This window comes from Carcharhinus amblyrhynchos, chromosome 26 (assembly GCF_965287045.1).
Source record: "Carcharhinus amblyrhynchos chromosome 26, sCarAmb.v2.hapA, whole genome shotgun sequence".
Taxonomy (NCBI): domain Eukaryota; kingdom Metazoa; phylum Chordata; class Chondrichthyes; order Carcharhiniformes; family Carcharhinidae; genus Carcharhinus; species Carcharhinus amblyrhynchos.
This window is the reverse complement of record NC_137349.1, coordinates 21,365,369-21,384,313: the sequence shown is the minus strand read 5'-3', so window position 1 is coordinate 21,384,313 and position 18,945 is coordinate 21,365,369. Positions and strand designations below refer to the sequence as shown.

The 18,945-nt window shown below is 39.0% G+C and overlaps 1 protein-coding gene across 8 annotated transcripts in view; it reads right to left on the bottom strand.

Moving 5' to 3' along the window:
* LOC145358863 (transcription factor E2-alpha-like) overlaps positions 1-18,945 on the bottom strand; it is a 119,119-nt gene that overhangs the window by 72,008 nt on the left and 28,166 nt on the right. For all 8 annotated transcript variants that reach the window (XM_080213213.1, XM_080213214.1, XM_080213207.1 and 5 more), the window contains exons 4-5: positions 7,976-8,055; positions 5,139-5,241 (exon numbers count right to left, since the gene is read on the bottom strand). In XM_080213213.1, the coding sequence (XP_080069339.1) occupies positions 5,139-5,241; positions 7,976-8,055 (183 nt within the window). The remainder of the gene's footprint in view (positions 1-5,138; positions 5,242-7,975; positions 8,056-18,945) is intronic.

Below are 18,945 nucleotides of genomic sequence, written 5' to 3'. Positions count from 1 at the left end.
TCATGAAATACTATTTTTGTAGGGCACTACAGATAACTTGGTACAAGTAGGACAGCACTGATTGAACTTTCACATAGTTCAATAATTAAATACAGTAACAATGAAAAATAGCTAACACTAAATTTTAGGCTATGTAGGTCAGGAACCTGGAATATTTGGGTAGCACTTGTCGTAAGACAAATATTAGAGACTTTGAAATACGTGGTTGAAGTCCACTTGCCAAGAGGAAAGACTGATCATACCCAACAAATTCCAAATGACTAAAAGGTGCACAAGTGTGAGAAAGCAAGAGTGTTTTATTTATTTTGACAGTGTAATCAAAATTTACTGAAGGCACTTTTTCCAGTTAGCACAGCCAATTTTACTCTTCAAATGGTGCAAAAAACAAGAAATTGAAGCTTTATGACAAATCATTTTTCAAGAAACGGGTAAACTTCCAGAAACTTATCTAAGGAAAAGTAATACAGGCCGGATGGCAGACAGAAAAGACAGTAGGGAGAATATGCAAACTCCACACGGACAGAAGAGTTTTAAACAGAACTCAAATGGTTGAATGGGAAATTAACTAAACAGAAACGTCAACAAATTTCTGCAGTTTATTTTTATATGCAACATCTTCAGTTGTACATAAAGGTATATCTGTTAGTATGCTTTCCAATTAAGAGGAAAGTTATACAATAATAAGAAATTAAAATGACTAAAGTGAAGATTTTACAGGCTGCATGTAAAATTTGCACTCTAATCCTTTTCCCCAGTTTCATGTACAAAAAAGTGCTGCTCGAAAATCTCAGATTATGAACTGAAATATAAACAAAATCCTATCTATGGAGGGTCAACAAGATTTCCCCTTAACAATGCAAATTTAAAACAATCAAGTCATTTTAAATATAAAAAATCTTCCCCTTGGCATAACAAATTAATCACTCTCAAGGGGAGCAGGTGCAAAACAGCCACATGGCACTGTACTGTTTTCCTAATCCACAGGGAATTCACACATGAATGCCCACGAATTGCACTCTGCAAATCCTACAGGACAAACATCATTCACACATCTTGCGTTGTCGCTTGCAAGTTCTTTACCTCTAATCATAATCATGCAGCTAAACTCAAGATAAAAACCTCTCCAAATGTGGAAAGGATCCTGTGCTAAAACTACTCACACCATTAACAGAAAAGTGTTTGCTCCTGTTTTTCTGAAGCAATCCTGAGCAAGGATTCTTTTTCTCCCTTAGTAATTAATCTAAATCTTCAGTGAGCTACTACTCCAACTAGCAGTACTTAAAATCCCATCCATGTAATTATAGGTTGTCATCAGAAAACATTTAGTAAACTAGCATTTCTATCGTTTTTAGTATTCGCTGCTTGACACTTCAGAATTAGGCATTTATTAGACAGTTATACATGGGAGTCTAATTTGCCCACTAAACATTTCCCCCATTTTAACATTTTTGTGCAACTGTGAATGCCTTACCTTCAACTGAAAAGTAAAAATAAGCATAGCTTCGGTAATTAGTTAAAACTTTAGAACACATACAGCTGTTAAGCATTGAAAAATTCCATTACAAACTTATTTATTAAACATTTTGGGATTAACAGTCCAATAGTGATTAAAAGAATGATACAGGGACATGGTCAGTTTGACAAACAGATGGTCCTATGATGTAACTGTACCCAACTCAAATAACATTCATTTTGAAGTTACTTGTAGCTTAAAATTCAATTAAACTTCAATATCCTTGCATCCAACTTCTGAAGACTCTTGCAAAGCCAATTTTCAAATGAGCTACTCTCACTAATTTGGGAAATACATCATAAATTGTTGAAAATCATAGTCAAAACAGCAGTATAGGTCAGGTTTTCATATTTTAAATAATCTCCACTTCTAACGTTGTAAATGGCTGTGGTAAAAATATTTACTGACCAGATTTTGCCGAGTGCATAAGTGACCCATCTGATGATGTACGTACGGAAAGCAAATCTTCTGAACTATTAAACAGTTTACCACCAATATTCTGTACTTATACTCAACGGTTGTAGTAAACCTTTCTTGCAGGACTTTCTGCACATATCTCAAATTGCTCCTATTATTACCAACCCATCACACAGCTCACATTGTGGAAATAATAATGTTTCCAAATTCAAACAGTCATATGTTATTTTTAAATAATACAGCCCAAATATTGAAATTGTCAAACAACTATTGACAATGTATACATACATCCTTACCTTCAAACCATCAGCATAAACTTAACTATGAAATAGCTTTGATTGCGTAATTATAAAGGACGGTTTATATACCCAACCACCACAGAACAAGCTTACACGTCTATTAGAATATAACTGTGCAGCAATAATAAATGTGATCATAACAGGCCAGCAGTTTCAAAGATTCTACCTTTAACCCTATCCTAAGTTGCGATCTGTTGTACTCCCAGGAGTCTGTTTTGTTTTAATTAAACAAAAAAATGGCCTAGTAACAATGTATTAATTGTTTCAAATTATTTACTGCAGCAGAATGGAGTAAATAGCCTTCTCAGTAAGCCCCTTAAGTGTTTGTGGTGCAAGCAAGGAGTTGATCCCAAAGCTCTGTTAAACTCAGCAGGAAAGAGTCCCAGACGGCAGCAGTAGGTTTCAAAGGAGTTTGAAAGCAGAACAGAAGCTCATTAGAGAAAGCTACAGGGTCTGAAAAGGCAGCAGACACAAGTTAGGAGTGAGTGAGACTAAACGCACAGCAGAAAATGGATCATAAAAATACAGATAACACAACGCACAGCAGTAATACTTTCATCAGAGATAGCAGAAATGGAGACGCCAACTCAGGGAAGAAAGTGGAAATAAGATGGCAGGCAGGGGAAAAAAATACACTGCACAGTAAAACAGAAATGCAAGCAAGATATTCAAAAATGTACCTGGTAAAGATCAAAATACAACAAAACACCAGGGATCTCTCGGAGCAGATCAGAGCCAAAATAACTACTGCAGAAAGCAGCTTAGGGCTGTCAGCAGAGATGCTTCATTAGTTATGCTTCATGTACTATGGTATGGGAGCCAATTCAAGTAGAAAATTACAAGGATATACCTCTGAGGAACTTTTCCATGAGAAACTAAACTACTTTCCCTTCCCAAAATTAGAATGCATTTTCACATCAAAACTAGCAAGAGGACAGTATGCCTTTGCCACGTCCTATCAAGCCTACAGCTGATACTTGATTTTTTTCCTTGATGTTAGCGACTGCCTATGACCAGAATAGTTTGCTTTTTGTAATGTGGCATCACAGTGTTGGCATTCGAAGTCGTTTGGGTCCAGACAATGAAAGGCAGTCCAACAGAATTCGTTATGTTTATCTCTTGATTACATGAAATTCTTTCAGCCTTTGCCTACTATTCACAAATCTTCCAAAAATATATGAGCAGCATGTTCCCATTGACAAGACAAACAATTTTTTTTAAACAACTTCTTGGCCGGAGAGAGTGTTAGACCTGAATTCCAAATGTATTTTAACCACCTCCAATCTCTTTACCTAAATCTATTCGAAAGAGTCATTTTGCCAAATCTTAACTCACCTATTTATAATCAATTAGTATCTGTACATAACCTAGGTGATTGTTCCAATCCTATACATGCTACAGTGTACTGAATTGTAAACTGTAGGTCAAAGTTCAGGAGGTGGATGCTGGCCGCATTCAGACATTTGGACAATTTCATTAAGGTGTAGGAAACAAAATAAGCAATATTTGGCTTCTAAAATAATTGAACTTTTCTCAGTGGATCATCCCAAAATCCACTCACCTGATGAAGGGCAAACCACAAAAGCTAGTGGCTTTTGCTACCAAATAAACCTGTTGGACTTTAACCTGGGTGTTGAGAGACTTCTTACTCTGATCTCCCCATGTCTGCATGGGTTTCCTATGGGAGCTCCAGTTTCCTCCCACAGTCTGAAAGACATGCTAGTTCGGTGCACTAGCCATGCTAAATTCTCCCTCAGTGTACCCAGGGTGCGGCGACCAGGGAATTTTTACAATAACTTCATTGTCGTATTAATGTAAGCCTACTTGTGACACTGATAAATAAGCTTTAATTACGACAAGGATGTTAAACACTTCCCAGATAATCAGGTAAACTTCCTGATAGAAAAACAAACAGATTACTAGGTGACCCAAATTAGAGAATAAGTGTAGTACAGACTTCTGCCCTTGAGTTGGTCTTATAGCACTGGACCCATCTAAAGGAATTAACATGCAAACCTATGCATATCTAAATACGTAACATATACAACTTCACTCAACTAGAAAACCTGTGTCAAGCAGGTTACATAGCAGGGATCACAAATTCCTTCATACTGACATAGGACAAGCATGTGTTAGTAATTTGAAGGGTGAAAGAGTAGAAAAAAATTATTCCCAATATATTTATAAGCAGTTAATCTAGACTAAACTTCACTACGGGGGTGAGATTTTATCCAATACTGGCAAAGTCCGATGTCAGGCAGGAAGAATCAGTGTGGAGCTCGCCAGTGGTAATGGTGATTCTTTATGCCATATAGTATAGGACTTACTATAGTACAGTATAGGACACGGCCCTCTCTTCCCCATCCCCTGACACCTGCACTGTGCTCACCTTCAAACTCTCCTCCGAATCCTATTTGCCAGGTGCCCGACTTTTGAGATGTTGAGCGTCATGCCATTCCGGACCCTTTTATTAACATGAGGGTATGATTCTAGTATATGGACCTGATAATAACATGCAAATTTATTAAAGAGGTTCCTGCCATTGAACAGTGGGAACCATGGTCTGCCACTGACTGAAGGGGTAGGAACCACTTCCAGTTTTTACGTCGACAGGCAATGCGGTTTTGGCCTTCAGTATTTTCTGCTCTTGCTGCCAAACCTACCCAATGCAAATGGGAACGGAAAATCTTGGCCTATGTCTTTTAGCTGGGAAAGATTTGGTCAGACAATCTTTTAACGCTATGCCTAGCCACCTGCCACTGAGAAAAGCAGTTCCTGAAATATTTCCTGATTCTAAATGCCAATTGCAATGCTCACACTGGAGAAAATATCAAAAGCAGGAAGGCTGTGTCCAAGAGATTAACCCTGCCAAAAGATTCAGCAATTCAAAGTCATTCATTTCTACTCACCAACAAGGCCAGGGTTTATGAAGGATGAAGATGACATGCCATCATGTGACGGCAACTCTCTGTTGGGTACATGGTCACCATAGTGGGAACCTTCACCATAGCCCTGTAAAAAAGATGAAAATGGTTAGGCACAAAGCAGAGCCAGCATGTTTTGAAGTAGAAATTTTAAGACAAATATTAGAATACAAAGAAAAAAACCTGTTGGGATACAAGAAAAACCAACACTCAACTGGGGGGGGGGAGGTGACCTTGTTTTTAGAATCCCAGCATTGGCTTGTATTAACACTCAACCATCAGGCAATAAATTTCAGCAATTCTGGTAAAGGTGCGAGGAGAGAAAAACTATTAAAAATCTTGACTTTAAATACTCAAGGGAACTAAGTATGAAATTGATTCACATCTGAAGTCAGGTGTCATCTGTCTAAATATTTGCTTGGATTAGTAGTGGTTAAAAAAATTTAGACTTTAAGCTTTAGCCTGTAATATAAATCCAGGCAACAATCTCACCTTTTGTAAACAAGTGATATATTGAAGCAATTCAGAACTTCAATTGCATGAATCTATTTAATTAACATTATAAAACAAATCCTGCTGCACCTCATTTTAATCCAAAATTGAATGTTAAAAATTCTGAGTATGGAAGAGAGCCCAACAGAAGACCAATGACGTGGCCAACTTTTACTGCAGCAGGGGCATCTCCTAGCATGGCCCTTCCTTTAAACTTCCTTGTGCACATGCAGTTTTTGTGCAAAAAGTTGCTGCAACCGCAAGCTGATAACAATGCAGCGAACGTAACAGGGGTCCTGGGACCTGGTGGATAGTGGGACAAACAATATATGCGCTCAGCCAAAGTTTTAAGGATTGAGAAATAAACAGGAGAATAATGAAGTTGTTAGTTGATGCGTCAAACTAGGTACAGAGAAAGGGTGAAAGAAAAACTAGATTCAGAAAGAAAAAATAAAAATTGAAATTAACATAACCATTTAAAATCTGAAGTAATGAGACTCCAGGCTTCATGCTAAGTGGACAATTGACTGAAAGGCAGATAATAATTAGTGTTAAAAGATTACTTACATTGATAATTACGAGATTTGATTGTCTTGTTAGTTTAACAGGCAAATATATGTTACAGACAACAAAATTAATCCAGAAGATGCTTCAGATTTAATACAGTAAAAAGTCACACAACACAGTTAAAATCCAACAAGTTACTTGGTAGCATAAGCTTTAGGAGCATTGCTCCTTCTTCAGGTGAACTCCACATCAGATTTGCTAGACATGGCTGGACGATGGTCCCTGCTTCTATTCAACAGTCCCCAGTTCACGTGATATTAACTTCTTCCATAGACTTAAATTAGTTACTGGAGAGTAATCAAAGTGACCATTCAATACACGAGCTCAGTGAGGTCAGCAAGCCACTGGTTTGCAACAAAGCCACGCACAATCCTGGCAGCATCGAATGCCACACAAATCAGTAATTACATACTCAAAATTTTAGAACTGGAACCCTGACACATTTTACCCTTCCTTGTTCCATTAAAAAAGTCATGCTACAAATGATTTGAATGGTATAGGCAGTGTTAACAGAGTTTGATCAGCAAGTCAAATGAATAAAGGCTCAAACTGAGGGTCTGGTGAGTAAGGTGACCACAGCAAAGGCCAAACAGTTTTCCTCAACATTGCTCAGCTGAGGGTGGAATTAAGCTGTGGAACCCTGGTTCTCATTACTTTCCAGTGACACCTGTTGGAAACAGCATGCATTTATATGGACAAGTGAGGTCAGGCTAGACTTGGCTGTTAAGGAACTTAAAACAGAAATGGCAACACTGAATGAATTCTGGGCTCATGGTGAAGTCCAGGTGGGGAAATTGGAAAAACAAACTTAATAAGCAGCACTACACTTCATCTGGAGTCAGCCAGGAATTCATTTGTATGAAACAGACTGATAGAGTTCAGGCCACTAACTTTACAGATATCCATTGTCATTCTCTACATTCTATCTAGTTAGGCCTACCCAATATTGGATGAGAGAGAGAGAGAGAGAGAGAGAGAGACACTATATTTTTCAAAAAGTGACAACTCAAATAAGTTTTCAAACTCTCGAACGCTGGCCACACTTCTCATGTTACAACCCTCGGCTTATCCTAACACCCACCTGTCCAGGATGGTAAAGGAAGCAAAGAGAACTGAAGCCCTCTTTACCAGCAATCATAATCAAGGTAGAGCAGACTTTCTATAAACCCTTAAAATGATTAAGGATCTTCAGTAATGAACAATTAGTATGGACTCCAGCCAATTAGAGCCTGAGGCTGCCTGTGAGCTTGAGTTAGAACCAAGTCAATAAGTAACCAATGTGTAGAAAATATTTTTAAAAATGCAGATTGAGAAAGTTACTTAGTTCGCACCAAATTTACCAGCGAAACATTTAGAGAAAGTTACAACTACCAGAGTTGACTTTAGACCTATTACACTACAATGGTGGCTTCAGTGTGAACTGGCTACATTGTTGAGCTCCAGACACAAATGTTGTTTGTAGACTCATTCTGTTACGCTGACTTGGGCTCCCACTCCTGCACTATAGTAGTAAATTAAGCAGCAGGACGAAATCAAACAACTTAGTACAGTTGCCATCATTGCAGTATAAAATATACCTTAAAAATGTTTGGGATTTGGTCAACATAAAAAGGAACATTTTGTGGGAAATAATCGTTTAATGTATACATGAAACTTACCTTGCTTAACCTTTTTTTTGAGGGGAAATCGAAAAGGTGATTCAAATCAATGAAGGCTGAAGAAAGCCATTTAGGAAGAAAATGGGGGAAAATAACCACTCTTACCCTTGCTTGTTCATATGTTGATGGACTACTGCTCTGTGTGCCTCCTGTCCATGGGCCAGGGCCTGTTCTTTCGTCCAAACCTACAGGTTAAACAAAATTCAATGAAGCAGGATTCTCATATGAAACCAAAGTACTGAGGAAAATCACATTGAAGCTCTGAAAATAAATCACTTTATAATTTCAAAGAAAATACCAAAAGTTAAAATTGGCAGGGCTTGCTCCTTTTGAAGATTGTGGCACTCCCTGCCCCCTTCCCCCATATGAAAATCCTCCTAACCAAAGTACAGATAGATGTGACCTCATACTCCAGAATACGACCGCCGCCAGGAATGCCAATATGTTGCAAAGTCATGGTTGGGGGGAGGAGACGGAGAAGGGGAAGAGAGAGAGGGACAAAAAAAAATCACTGAATACTCGGCTGTCACAACTATCATACGCGCAATGAGTCACTGAATAGTGATATTAACAGACATTAACGAAACTAGAATGGATCATTTTTACCAGGAATCAGTGACTATGACACATAAGCTAATTCTGGTTGCAACTGGTTTACAGAAGTTAAAACTCTAATAGTTGTTATTACTGGTGACCCTTGGTTAGAAAAAAAAATTTGAAGCACATCTAATTTACCCATTATGTACAATGTCTAACTATTAGAACATTTCCTTCCAATCTTACAATCTGAAGTTAATTGTGCAATTGCTCAAATAACCTTAAGAAATTTTTTTCATCTGAAACGTTCTCCAAATGAGTTTTTGCAGAAGTTAGCAATCTTCCAGTGCCAGAGCAACATGAGTGATCCATGTGAACAGATATCAGTAACCTGGAGGAGCAACTTGTTCTTTGCTCATGCAGTGTATTCCATCTCCTGCAGGGCTTTTCGTTTTTAATATCTGCCTCCGTCATCATCTCCTCAAAAGGCCCGACCTTGACTCATTACTGAACTTTCCCCAATGTGCCTCTTCTTTCCAAAGTCCTTGAACATAATAAAAGCAAAATACTGCAGATGCTGGAGACCAGAGCAAGAAACAAAAACTGCTGGAAAACGTAGGCATTTGTGGAAAGAGAAAGAGTTACTGCTGCGTCCAATATGGCTCTTCACACTGGACTTGAAACAGTTAACTCATTCTCTTTCCAAAGATATTATCAGACCTGCTGAGCTTTGCCACCACTTTGCTTTTATTCTTTGAACATGCTCCCAACCAGTTCCAATCTTTCCAGGGATTTGGCGTTTGAAACCCTTCGAGTAGGTTTCAGTCCCTGCTGCAGTAATGGAACAGTTCTTAAAAGTTAAAAATTACATCCTATGCAACTGTGACAGCAGGTGAACACTTTCTTCATATCCTTAACCTTTCTACAGCCTTTGATCTGGTTGACCACACCATGCCCCTCCTAAGCCTCTCTAATGGTTGCATGGAACTGTTCTCACAGCTCTAGGGAAGCACTTGCAGTAATTCCTCTCCTGCACTATAATCTCTGGTGTGTTCCAGAGATTATAGAGCAGGAGATCCAAGAACCTACGTGCAGCATCATCTGAAAGCATAGTGTTAGTTTTCACATGTACACTTCATCAGTCCTCAACTCCAGCTGTTAAATTAAACATCTCAGCTATCATCTAGTACTATATGATCAGAATGGTCTCCAACTAAATACTAGGAAGACCGTTTTTGGTCCTTTTTGTGAATTCCATCCCTCTACCCGACAGGAGTCTTGAGATTAAGCAAACGTGGTGTCAAATTCCATCCCATGATGAGCTCCTGACTTCATTCATGCCATCACTAATACTGCCTGTTTCCATCTCCAATACAGGGTCTAACTTAATCCTTGCCTCAGCACATCAAGCTGCTGAAACTCTCATGGTCATTACTGCTGGACTTAATTCTCTCACCAAAAAAAATGCAAAAGCTGTAGAACTGGCCTCTGTGCACACCCATTTATTTCTGAATAGAAATCTTTCCGTTATCTGAAACTCTGCTATTCCATGCCTTAACTTGAAAGTAAATTCCTGTTCCCATCTCTTCTAGGTGCATCACTGACCCACACTGGTTGCCAATCAAGCACAGTCAATCTTAAAACGTTCATCCCAATTTTCAAATAGTTCCATGGTCTCTCCCTTCCTTTCTCAGTAATCTCAGTAAGCTCCTCTAATACATCCTTAATTTTAGCTGCTCCACTATCAGTGGCTCCACCTTCAATTGTTTTGGTGGAATATCCTCTACACCTCCCTTCCTTTTAGGCACTCCTTAAAAGCTAGCTCTTTAACCAAACCTCAGAGTTTCATGTATAATTCTGGGCACCACACTATAGCCAATGCATTCACATCATTCCTAGAGTGCTGAAGAGGTTGACAAAAATGGTTCCAGGAATGAGAAACTTTAGTTACATGGATACATTTAGAGTTGGGGCTGTTTTCCTTAGAAAGAGGGTTGAGAGATTTGATAGAGATTTCCAAGTCATGAGGGGCTGGACAGATGGGGAAAAATTGTTCCTGTTCGTTCATATAATGATCAATAACCAGAGGGCACAGATCTAAAGTGATTTGCAAAAGAAGCAACTGTGACATGAGAACGCACTGCCTGGAAATGTGGAGGAGGCAAGTTCAATCAAGGCATTCAGAGGGCATTAGATAATTATTTGAATAGAAACAATGTGCAGGGTTATGAGGAAAAACACTAAGTCATGATGCTTGTTTGCAGATACGATGGGGCAGGTGACCTCCTTCTGCACTGTAACAGTTCTGTGGTTTTATGAAGTGATAAAATATCCCCTAATGTGGTTCAGTGTCATATTTTGGTTTATAATACTCCTGTGAAACACCTTGGGATGTTTTAACTATGTTAAAAGTTGTTGTTATAGCCAGACCTGCAGCAGGTACCAAAGTTGTAGAGAAAGGCTGGTCCTCCTTGGCAGTTTAACCTTTATTGATTGCAGGATGAAAGCACTTTCTATATTGATCTTTGGCTGAAGCATTGCATTTACTCAACAGTATTACTCTCATGGCAAGATCATTGGGGGAACGTGGTAACTACCTCAGTACTGGTTCCAAACAGAGGGGAATTTCCTTGGGGTCTAATACAAAGAAACACGACTGCAACTGTCACAAAATGGACACAATTTCTGGTCTAAGTACCAAGCAAGTTGAGCTCTTTGTCCATCTTCAAAGAACAGCAATGTAATTTTGCCAGTCTTGGCCTACTCAACATTGATAAAATTCTGGACAGTGTTACAATTTGGAGGTTTAAAAAATTGTTGTGGGCTGGCAGGAAGGTTGCATTGTGGCACAGTGGATAATGTCCCTGCCTCTGAGTCAGAAGCTCTAGATTCAAGTTGCACTCCAGGACTGGATAGCCACAGTAGGCATGTTGATAACGCAGGAAGTATCAACTTGTAAATCCTTCAAAAATACTCTAGTGGCAGACGGTGAGAGCAAGAGAGACAAGTTAGCAACGAGATGGAAAGAAAATTGGAACTTGTACCATCAGCATTTGTAGGCTGGAATACAACACGTAACAATGAAACTTGAACTCCTTTGGATGAGGGGGGTGGTTTGACTCAGCTGGCCAGACTGCAGTTATGGATTAGATTTGTGGTGGGGTGGATTTGGTACCTGCTTCCCTTGCCTTACCCGGGAGACTCTATCTTTAACTCGTAGCAAAATGAAGGGGTCATGTGATCTGTGTTTGCCTGCCAGAAAACCCAGGTGGTTTGATTAATAGGCATTAATAGCCATTATGTTACTAGGAAGGTGGTGCAAGGTGTTTATACTTGGGAGACAATGGCATGGTTATGGCAAGGTTGTGTGTTATGGTAAGGTTATATAAGGTTATATGGTGAGGCCAAATTTAGAGTATTGTGTACAGTTTGGGTCACCTAGTTACAGGAAGGATGTAAATAAGATTGAAAGAGTGCAGAGAAGGGTCACAAGGATGTTGCCGGTACCTGAGAAGCTGAGTTACAGAGAAAGATTGAATAGGTTAGGACTTTATTCCCTGGAGCATAGAAGAATGAGGGGAGATTTGATAGAGGTGTCTAAGATTTTGATGGGTATAGATAGAGTGAATGCAAGCAGGCTTTTTCCACTGAGGCTAATGGAGAAAAAAAACCAGAGGGCATGGGTTAAGGGTGAAAGGAGAAAAGTTTAAAGGGAAGATTAGGAGGGGCTTCTGCACGCAGAGTGTGGTGGGAGTGTGGAATGAGCTGCCGGATAAAGTGGTAAATGTGGGGTCGTTTTTAACATAAGAAAAACTTGGACAGGTACATGGATGAGAGAGGTGTGGCGGGATATGGTCCAAGTGCAGGTCAGTGGGACTAGGCAAAAAAAAATGGTTCGGCACAGATAAGAAGGGCCAAAAGGCCTGTTTCTGAGCTGTAAATTTTCTATGGCAGCAGCCTGCTTGCTAACAGTGCGTAGAATAGCAGTCTCTAAAGTCCCCAAAAGGTTGAAAATTCTGTTTGTAAACAGAATTAATCCATCAATTTACTTTCAAGATCACAATTCTACCTGAATGCAGGGTCCATGTGATCTGCTTTGCTATGGAACCGTACACAGAGGGGAAGGGTTTCTAAATATCCCTGAAAATGTAGAGATGTCAGCCTGCCAGAGGCAGTGAGAGTGTGAGTGAGAGGAGAAAGAGGCCAAAAGTCAAGGGTTTACCACACACATGGGTGGGAATCTTGTGTTGGACTGCAAAAAACCAAATTAGCAATAAGTTAAAATACAGCTGGAAGATTCACCTAGCTTGCATGAAATGGAAGATGTATGAAAACTGTGAAAAACAGTTCTGGAGTTAGAAGTTGCCAGGCTGGGAAAGGAAAAGATTGAAGTAAGCCCTTGGGAGCTAAATCAAAAAGCTGTTCTGTAGTTTAAAGCACAAGCTGCTGACAAAAAGTGTCAACAACGTCTTTTACTAAATTAGAAGTCTTAAAGATGTAAAATCTTGCTGTGTCACCCTTTCAGCTATTTGCTGGAATTTCAAATTTCTTTTTAAAGGTTGTCAGTCTATGGAGATTGAAAAAAAAGATAGTCAATGACATACTTATGATACATTATGCACTACACATTGAGTCAATTTGAACTCAAGATCTTGGAATAACTTTGCACACATGTATCTTGCATCGTGAGCTGCCACATCTCAGAGCAAACTGGGCAACAATGCATCCAGATGATGTTCCTCAAAAATATTAGCTTCTAAATAGACAAAATGCCATACTATGAACGGATTAAAAAAAGAGGGATACTAGGATATCATAGAAACATCCCTGAGTCAGTTTACTGTGGGGTGGAGAGAGAGAAAATCAGACATAGGCAATAGCTATCAGAACAATAATAAAAAAAACTTGAAAAGTGGTTTCTTATATGTAACACCTAAAAATTAAATCCATAACTGATGGTATGCTTGGCTGGAAACTAACTCCTGTACAGATTTTGACATTCCAAAAAGCCATGCCAATACTGGCTCCCTCAGTATAAATTTAAATCCGTATGCTACTGGATGGAGGAAAACAAGAATTGCCAGACATGGTTATGAAGTAAACACCACAGTTCACTATATTACAGTTACACTGGACTTACTAGCATCAGCTAGAGCTCAAATGACTCAACATTCAAAAACTCTCAAGTACTAGGTCTGCCAACTCTGCTTCGACGTATTCCTCAATCATGTCACATCAATCACATGGTATTTACTTGTCATTCACAAATGTTATCAGCCCAGAATTTGCTGTCAGTGGCACAGTGATACCACTTACCACTGACTGCTGTTAAAAAAACTGCAAAGGAAGATCCTGCGAGTTTTGTAGTGTGGATTTTACCTTCCAGAGGTTAGTTTTATTCTGGCATCAAGCAGCCCAAACACACTTAATTCCAACAGACATCAAATCAGGAAGTAACAAACATCTTTATCACTCACTCTTTAACGACTGGGACATAGACATGAAATATTAAATTTTTTAAAGTATGAAACTGTTCACGACAAATGAGAAATTTGATATTCCACAAATATAAATTTATCTTTCAAGGTCAAGGGGTTATTCGGCAATCATGATCTGGTACGTCATTAAAAACCTGGCTGCACCTTATTCAATACAGCATAAATGTTCAAAGTTCTTACAGTAAAAAGAAAGCATAAAAATGGAAAATTACATGATTTCTAACTGATTTCCATTTGTGAGGACTTCAACAGAGCAGAGAATCACTGACACCATCACCTGAAATTTTATGTTTAGGCTCACGTGCTTAGACACTAGTTGCTATCAGTTTCAGAGTAAAGCAAATGTTCCACATTCCAATTTACTGGAGTCAGTCTGTCTGCAAAACCTAAAGATGATGACTTTAGAGGAACGTGAAGAACTCATCTCCTGTCTCATTAGCAAAGCATCCAGGTCAATCACCCAAGGTACTCAAAGGCATGACTTTATAAAGACAAATTGCTCAGACAATGGGACCTGGTTAGGTTAACAACCAGACACTAAGCTTTTCCCCCCAGAATCTTCCAAATTCTCTCCTCATGAGGGCTGTGAAAGCTCAGTCATTGGGTATGTTTACAGCAGAGATTGATAAATTTCTCAATACCAATGATAAAGAGAGATGTGGAGATAGCACAGGAAAAAGGCACTTAAATGGATGATCAGCTATGATCTTGAATGCTGGAATGGACTCAATGGACTGAAAAGCTTACTCTTGCTCCTATGCGCTAATCAAGTGACCTTTGGAATGCATGAACAGTGCTTTTTTTAATCCCCGATAGGCAGACAAGGTGGTCACATGACATGCCAGCCGTCAAGCACATTTTCTCTGCAGAACTGAGGACAAGTATATCCTTTCTGAAAGGAAAAACCTGTTGCGGTTAGAGAAAAAAATATTGGCTCATAACTCTGATTTGTCAATGCCACATTTTGGGGCTACTGATGTGTAATGATCCACTGGACAATCCTTCAAGGGGGTTCCCATGCAAGGGTTTACCCAGCAATCGTCCAGAAGGGCTAACCTCCCCTGGACAACTATGCTGCACTGGAAACCCCCTCCCACACTGGCATCCTTTAGATTGGCTGCCCCCATCTCAGTTTCCCTGACCATTTGAGTACTCCATCTATCTTCTCCCTTTAAGTATTTGCTTTACAGTGGCTAGTGCTAAGAGGATCTGTGTCTTTCCTCCCAGTGCCTCAGTGACTCCACAATGATGCACCTGGGGGCATGGTTTGCTGGTCCTCTCTCAAACAACCTGAGAGTGGAAAGTAAGGTGAGACAAGAGCCTTTAAAATTTCAACGACTGCCAGTACCTACAGAGTGGCAATCCACTGGTGATCGCCGCTCTAGGGAAGTTACAGTCCACTGCATTAGAAATTACGACTTGAATTAATCCTCCATGGGTTTTTGACCTGAATCACTGCACGTTTTATCAGTATTCAAAATTGGACGCATATCCAGTGGGAAAATCCAAGTAAAAAACTCAGTCCGTTTCTGTTACCACCTGAAAGTACCACCTCTGTCATCACTACCTATAGTAGATAGATATTCAAGTAATGAGTTCACTATTTTTCTTTAAAAAGGTACTTTATTTTGTATTCATCATAGATACTTAACAGACCCCCCCCCAATGTTGTGATCTATTGAAAATTATCTTGAAACTTGGCTATATCTATAAAAAAATGAAGTTCTGACTGAAACAGAGCACAAGCTTCTTGTTGACACATTTTCCAAGAAGAACTGACTCAAGTAGATTTCAGTCCAGTTGGCCTTATGAAATCATTTTTAAATTACTTCTAAAAACTGACCTCAGTTAGTAACTGATAGCAACTATGCTTAGTTTTATTTGATAAATCATTCCATTTATTTAGTCTTTACTTTGAGAGACATCAACATTAAAATCATTGAACTTTTTCCGACCATGTCACCTTAGAAAATGTACAATATCACAATCTTTAAACTGTCTGATGAAAAATTTTTCAATAGCAGCTTCTTTCTTTTCATGGAGCATCCAGAAGCATTCCCTCCCAGTTCTGTCAGCTTTGAATGGCCACTTTTTTGTACAAACTTGGGACTGATCCAGATACCAGAATGCCATATCACAATTTAAAATACACACATGGCTGACAGCCCTGTAGAACCACACTCAATCAGAGAGATTAATATTGAACCTCCATCTTAAAAACTGGAAATGCCAAGGAGTTTATTTCTTAGGAGCCCACTTGACTTGTGTCATTCATCCCCAAAAACATTAGCAACGTTCCAGAACAAGAACATTGACCAAATGAACAGAAGGATGCCTGCAACTGTGACTCATCCACAGATTACAGCCCAGCTAATAGGTCCCTTCATTAATCAAACCAAACTCACGAGACAGAAGACAAACTGTTTCAATCTATATTGCTCCCTAACTATAACACAACCATGCCAAGACATTATTGCAGTGCATTTTCTAACAAACATCCATCAATACCTTCACAAACATAAAACAACTTTATCACCATATCACTGAATAGAAATAAATAAAACTCTCAATTAAAAAAAATTCAAAAAATGCTTTAGTTTTTCCAATTTGCACTTTGGTCCAGTAATGGGTCATTAATTAATTCCCAAGTTCAATTCTCGGCAATTTGTCCCATTAACAATTTACACAACAAAGCTGATATATTACCATATCAGATTCTAGTTGCTAGGTGATTGTGCAGAAATTTATCTGCAATATCTTTCTGGCTAATACAACTGAATGTCTGCAACAGAGTTTCAGAAGAGCAACTTAATGGAACGGTGTCAAACGTACTCAAAGTCATGTTTCTAAAAGTAGGAACACAAAAAAAAACTGGCACAGGAACGTCCATAAATATTAGGGAGCTCCAAAGTTGAGGTTAATTCAAATTGTCATGGCACAAGTACAGGGAGATTTACTCTGCACCTGATCCATGCTATAACTAAGCTAGTAGTGCTCAATGTTTACACAAGCTGTTTTTATATTGATCTTTGGAGGCCAGCCCTAGCCAGCAGCAAAATGAACAAAGCTGCCATGTTTTTTTTAAGATCTGAAACAAGAGTGACCCAATCTTAGAGCTGGTTGCTAGTCCCATTACAACCAGTGAAATCGTTCACTGCCAGCTAATTTATCTTTAGAAGTTAACGTGTGCTTTGCTGATTTCATGAAACAACAGTATGTATTGGCGATTTGCATATTAACAATGCAACTGCTAAAGTAAGGATTTTGCTAAAGCTAACAAGATCCTTACTTTAGCTACACAACTAAGCAGATCATATACCAATCAAAACTAGTCCAGAAGCTAGCCTAGGATTGCGACATTACTGGCTGAAGATATCATTGCACAATTCCTGCGTGCATGAACAATGAGCAATTTGTCTTGTGGGTCTTACACATGCACATGGCTTCAAATGCACTTGGCTGCCAGGTCAATAGGTATCAGCAGTGCAGTCCACAAATTTATTTCAAGAGTGGAATTTATAGCTTTGGACTAAAATGCATGTCTGTCACCCTTACATAGCATTACTGAATTCCAATCTTGGAGGAGTGGAGAAACCAAAGCGAAGCCAGCAGTTTGGGATTACTGATCACCAGCAATTAAGTCATAGGTAAGCAGTACTTCTGATTTTTACAGTTTGCCTTCCAGTTTCATTACATTACTGCTTTTGTTACTGTACCTATACAAATTCTGGAGTAGAGCCCCTTTGATCAAAAAAATGGCTTCAGTTACATTTCACTGAATTAGTTACAATGGTCCATTAGGATGAAAGAGAATATTCCAGCTTCAGCTACACAACAGTTTAGTATATTCTGGATGAAAACCAAAATTGCAAGACCCTTAGCAAAAAAGGTACAGATCATAGCATTTAGGTTTTGCACAAGAAATGAAATAGGCTGCATCATTTCATTTAATCTATTTTGATTACTGCTGCAGGAAAATAAGTGTGAATGGGGACTGACTTCCTATTACACAGGGTACAGTTCTACTGCTCTCAACTCAAGAAATAGATAAACCAGTAGTGCTTCAAATTAGCAAGGCTCCATAGCAACAGTGGATCATAAAATAAAAACTGATTCAAGTTTTATATCGCAAAAGACTTTACAATTTAAATGTTACTGATTCTGCTGAACAAATTCAATTACACATTTTATAACTACCTGGTTCTCTACACCATTTTAAATACAATCCTGAAGAGAAAAGTGCTTTTTTTTAAAATAAAGATGTGCATAAAATGACAAATGAGCATCATGTTAGACTATTTCAGACCTTTGCTGCCTTGTATCAAGCTCTTCTACCTAGCTCAGCGTCCAAGGTAGCTTGGTCTCCAAGGCTAAGAAAGCATCAGGCCTGTTTTCAATGCTCCCACAAATCGTTTCCTGCCAGCTCTGAACTGGCCATTCCTCTCTATTTCCCTGCCTTCTTGTAACGAGAGAATCCCCAAAGTGCTTAATATTTTCAAACCAATTCCCAGCTTTTCAGATTTGCTAAAGGCTGATGTGAGACTGCCAAAAGAATTTCCTCATCACAGCGGGAGGAGCCCCTGGCATTTGAAATGCATATTACACTTGTACATATAATTGCTGGCATTCAGTAATTCCAGTAAAACTGCAACATTTACTTTCAAACATAACTCGTTGCTGGAATACTTGCTTGGACAATGAACCCACTGCAGCGCTGACATCAAAGCTTATGCTAGTATTTCTCTTTTTGGAAGCTGTCTGTTCTGCTGGTTGCTTCCAGCATTTCAAAAAATCGTGTAAAATTAAAGGTCAAGCCCTATTGAAAAAGCTCAGGGATCAAGGCACTGATATGGATCCTCCTTCAGCTCTAAGTATCCATCCCCTCCTGCTAACTACCAGATGTCAGTCTCGATCCAGTGGCAGGCAACTCCTCCCACCCCACTCTTCAAAACCTGGTGAAGATATTTTTGATTCAGAGACAAATAAATGAAAATATATTACCAAGTTAGGATGGCTTGTCATGTGAAGAGGAACTTCAAT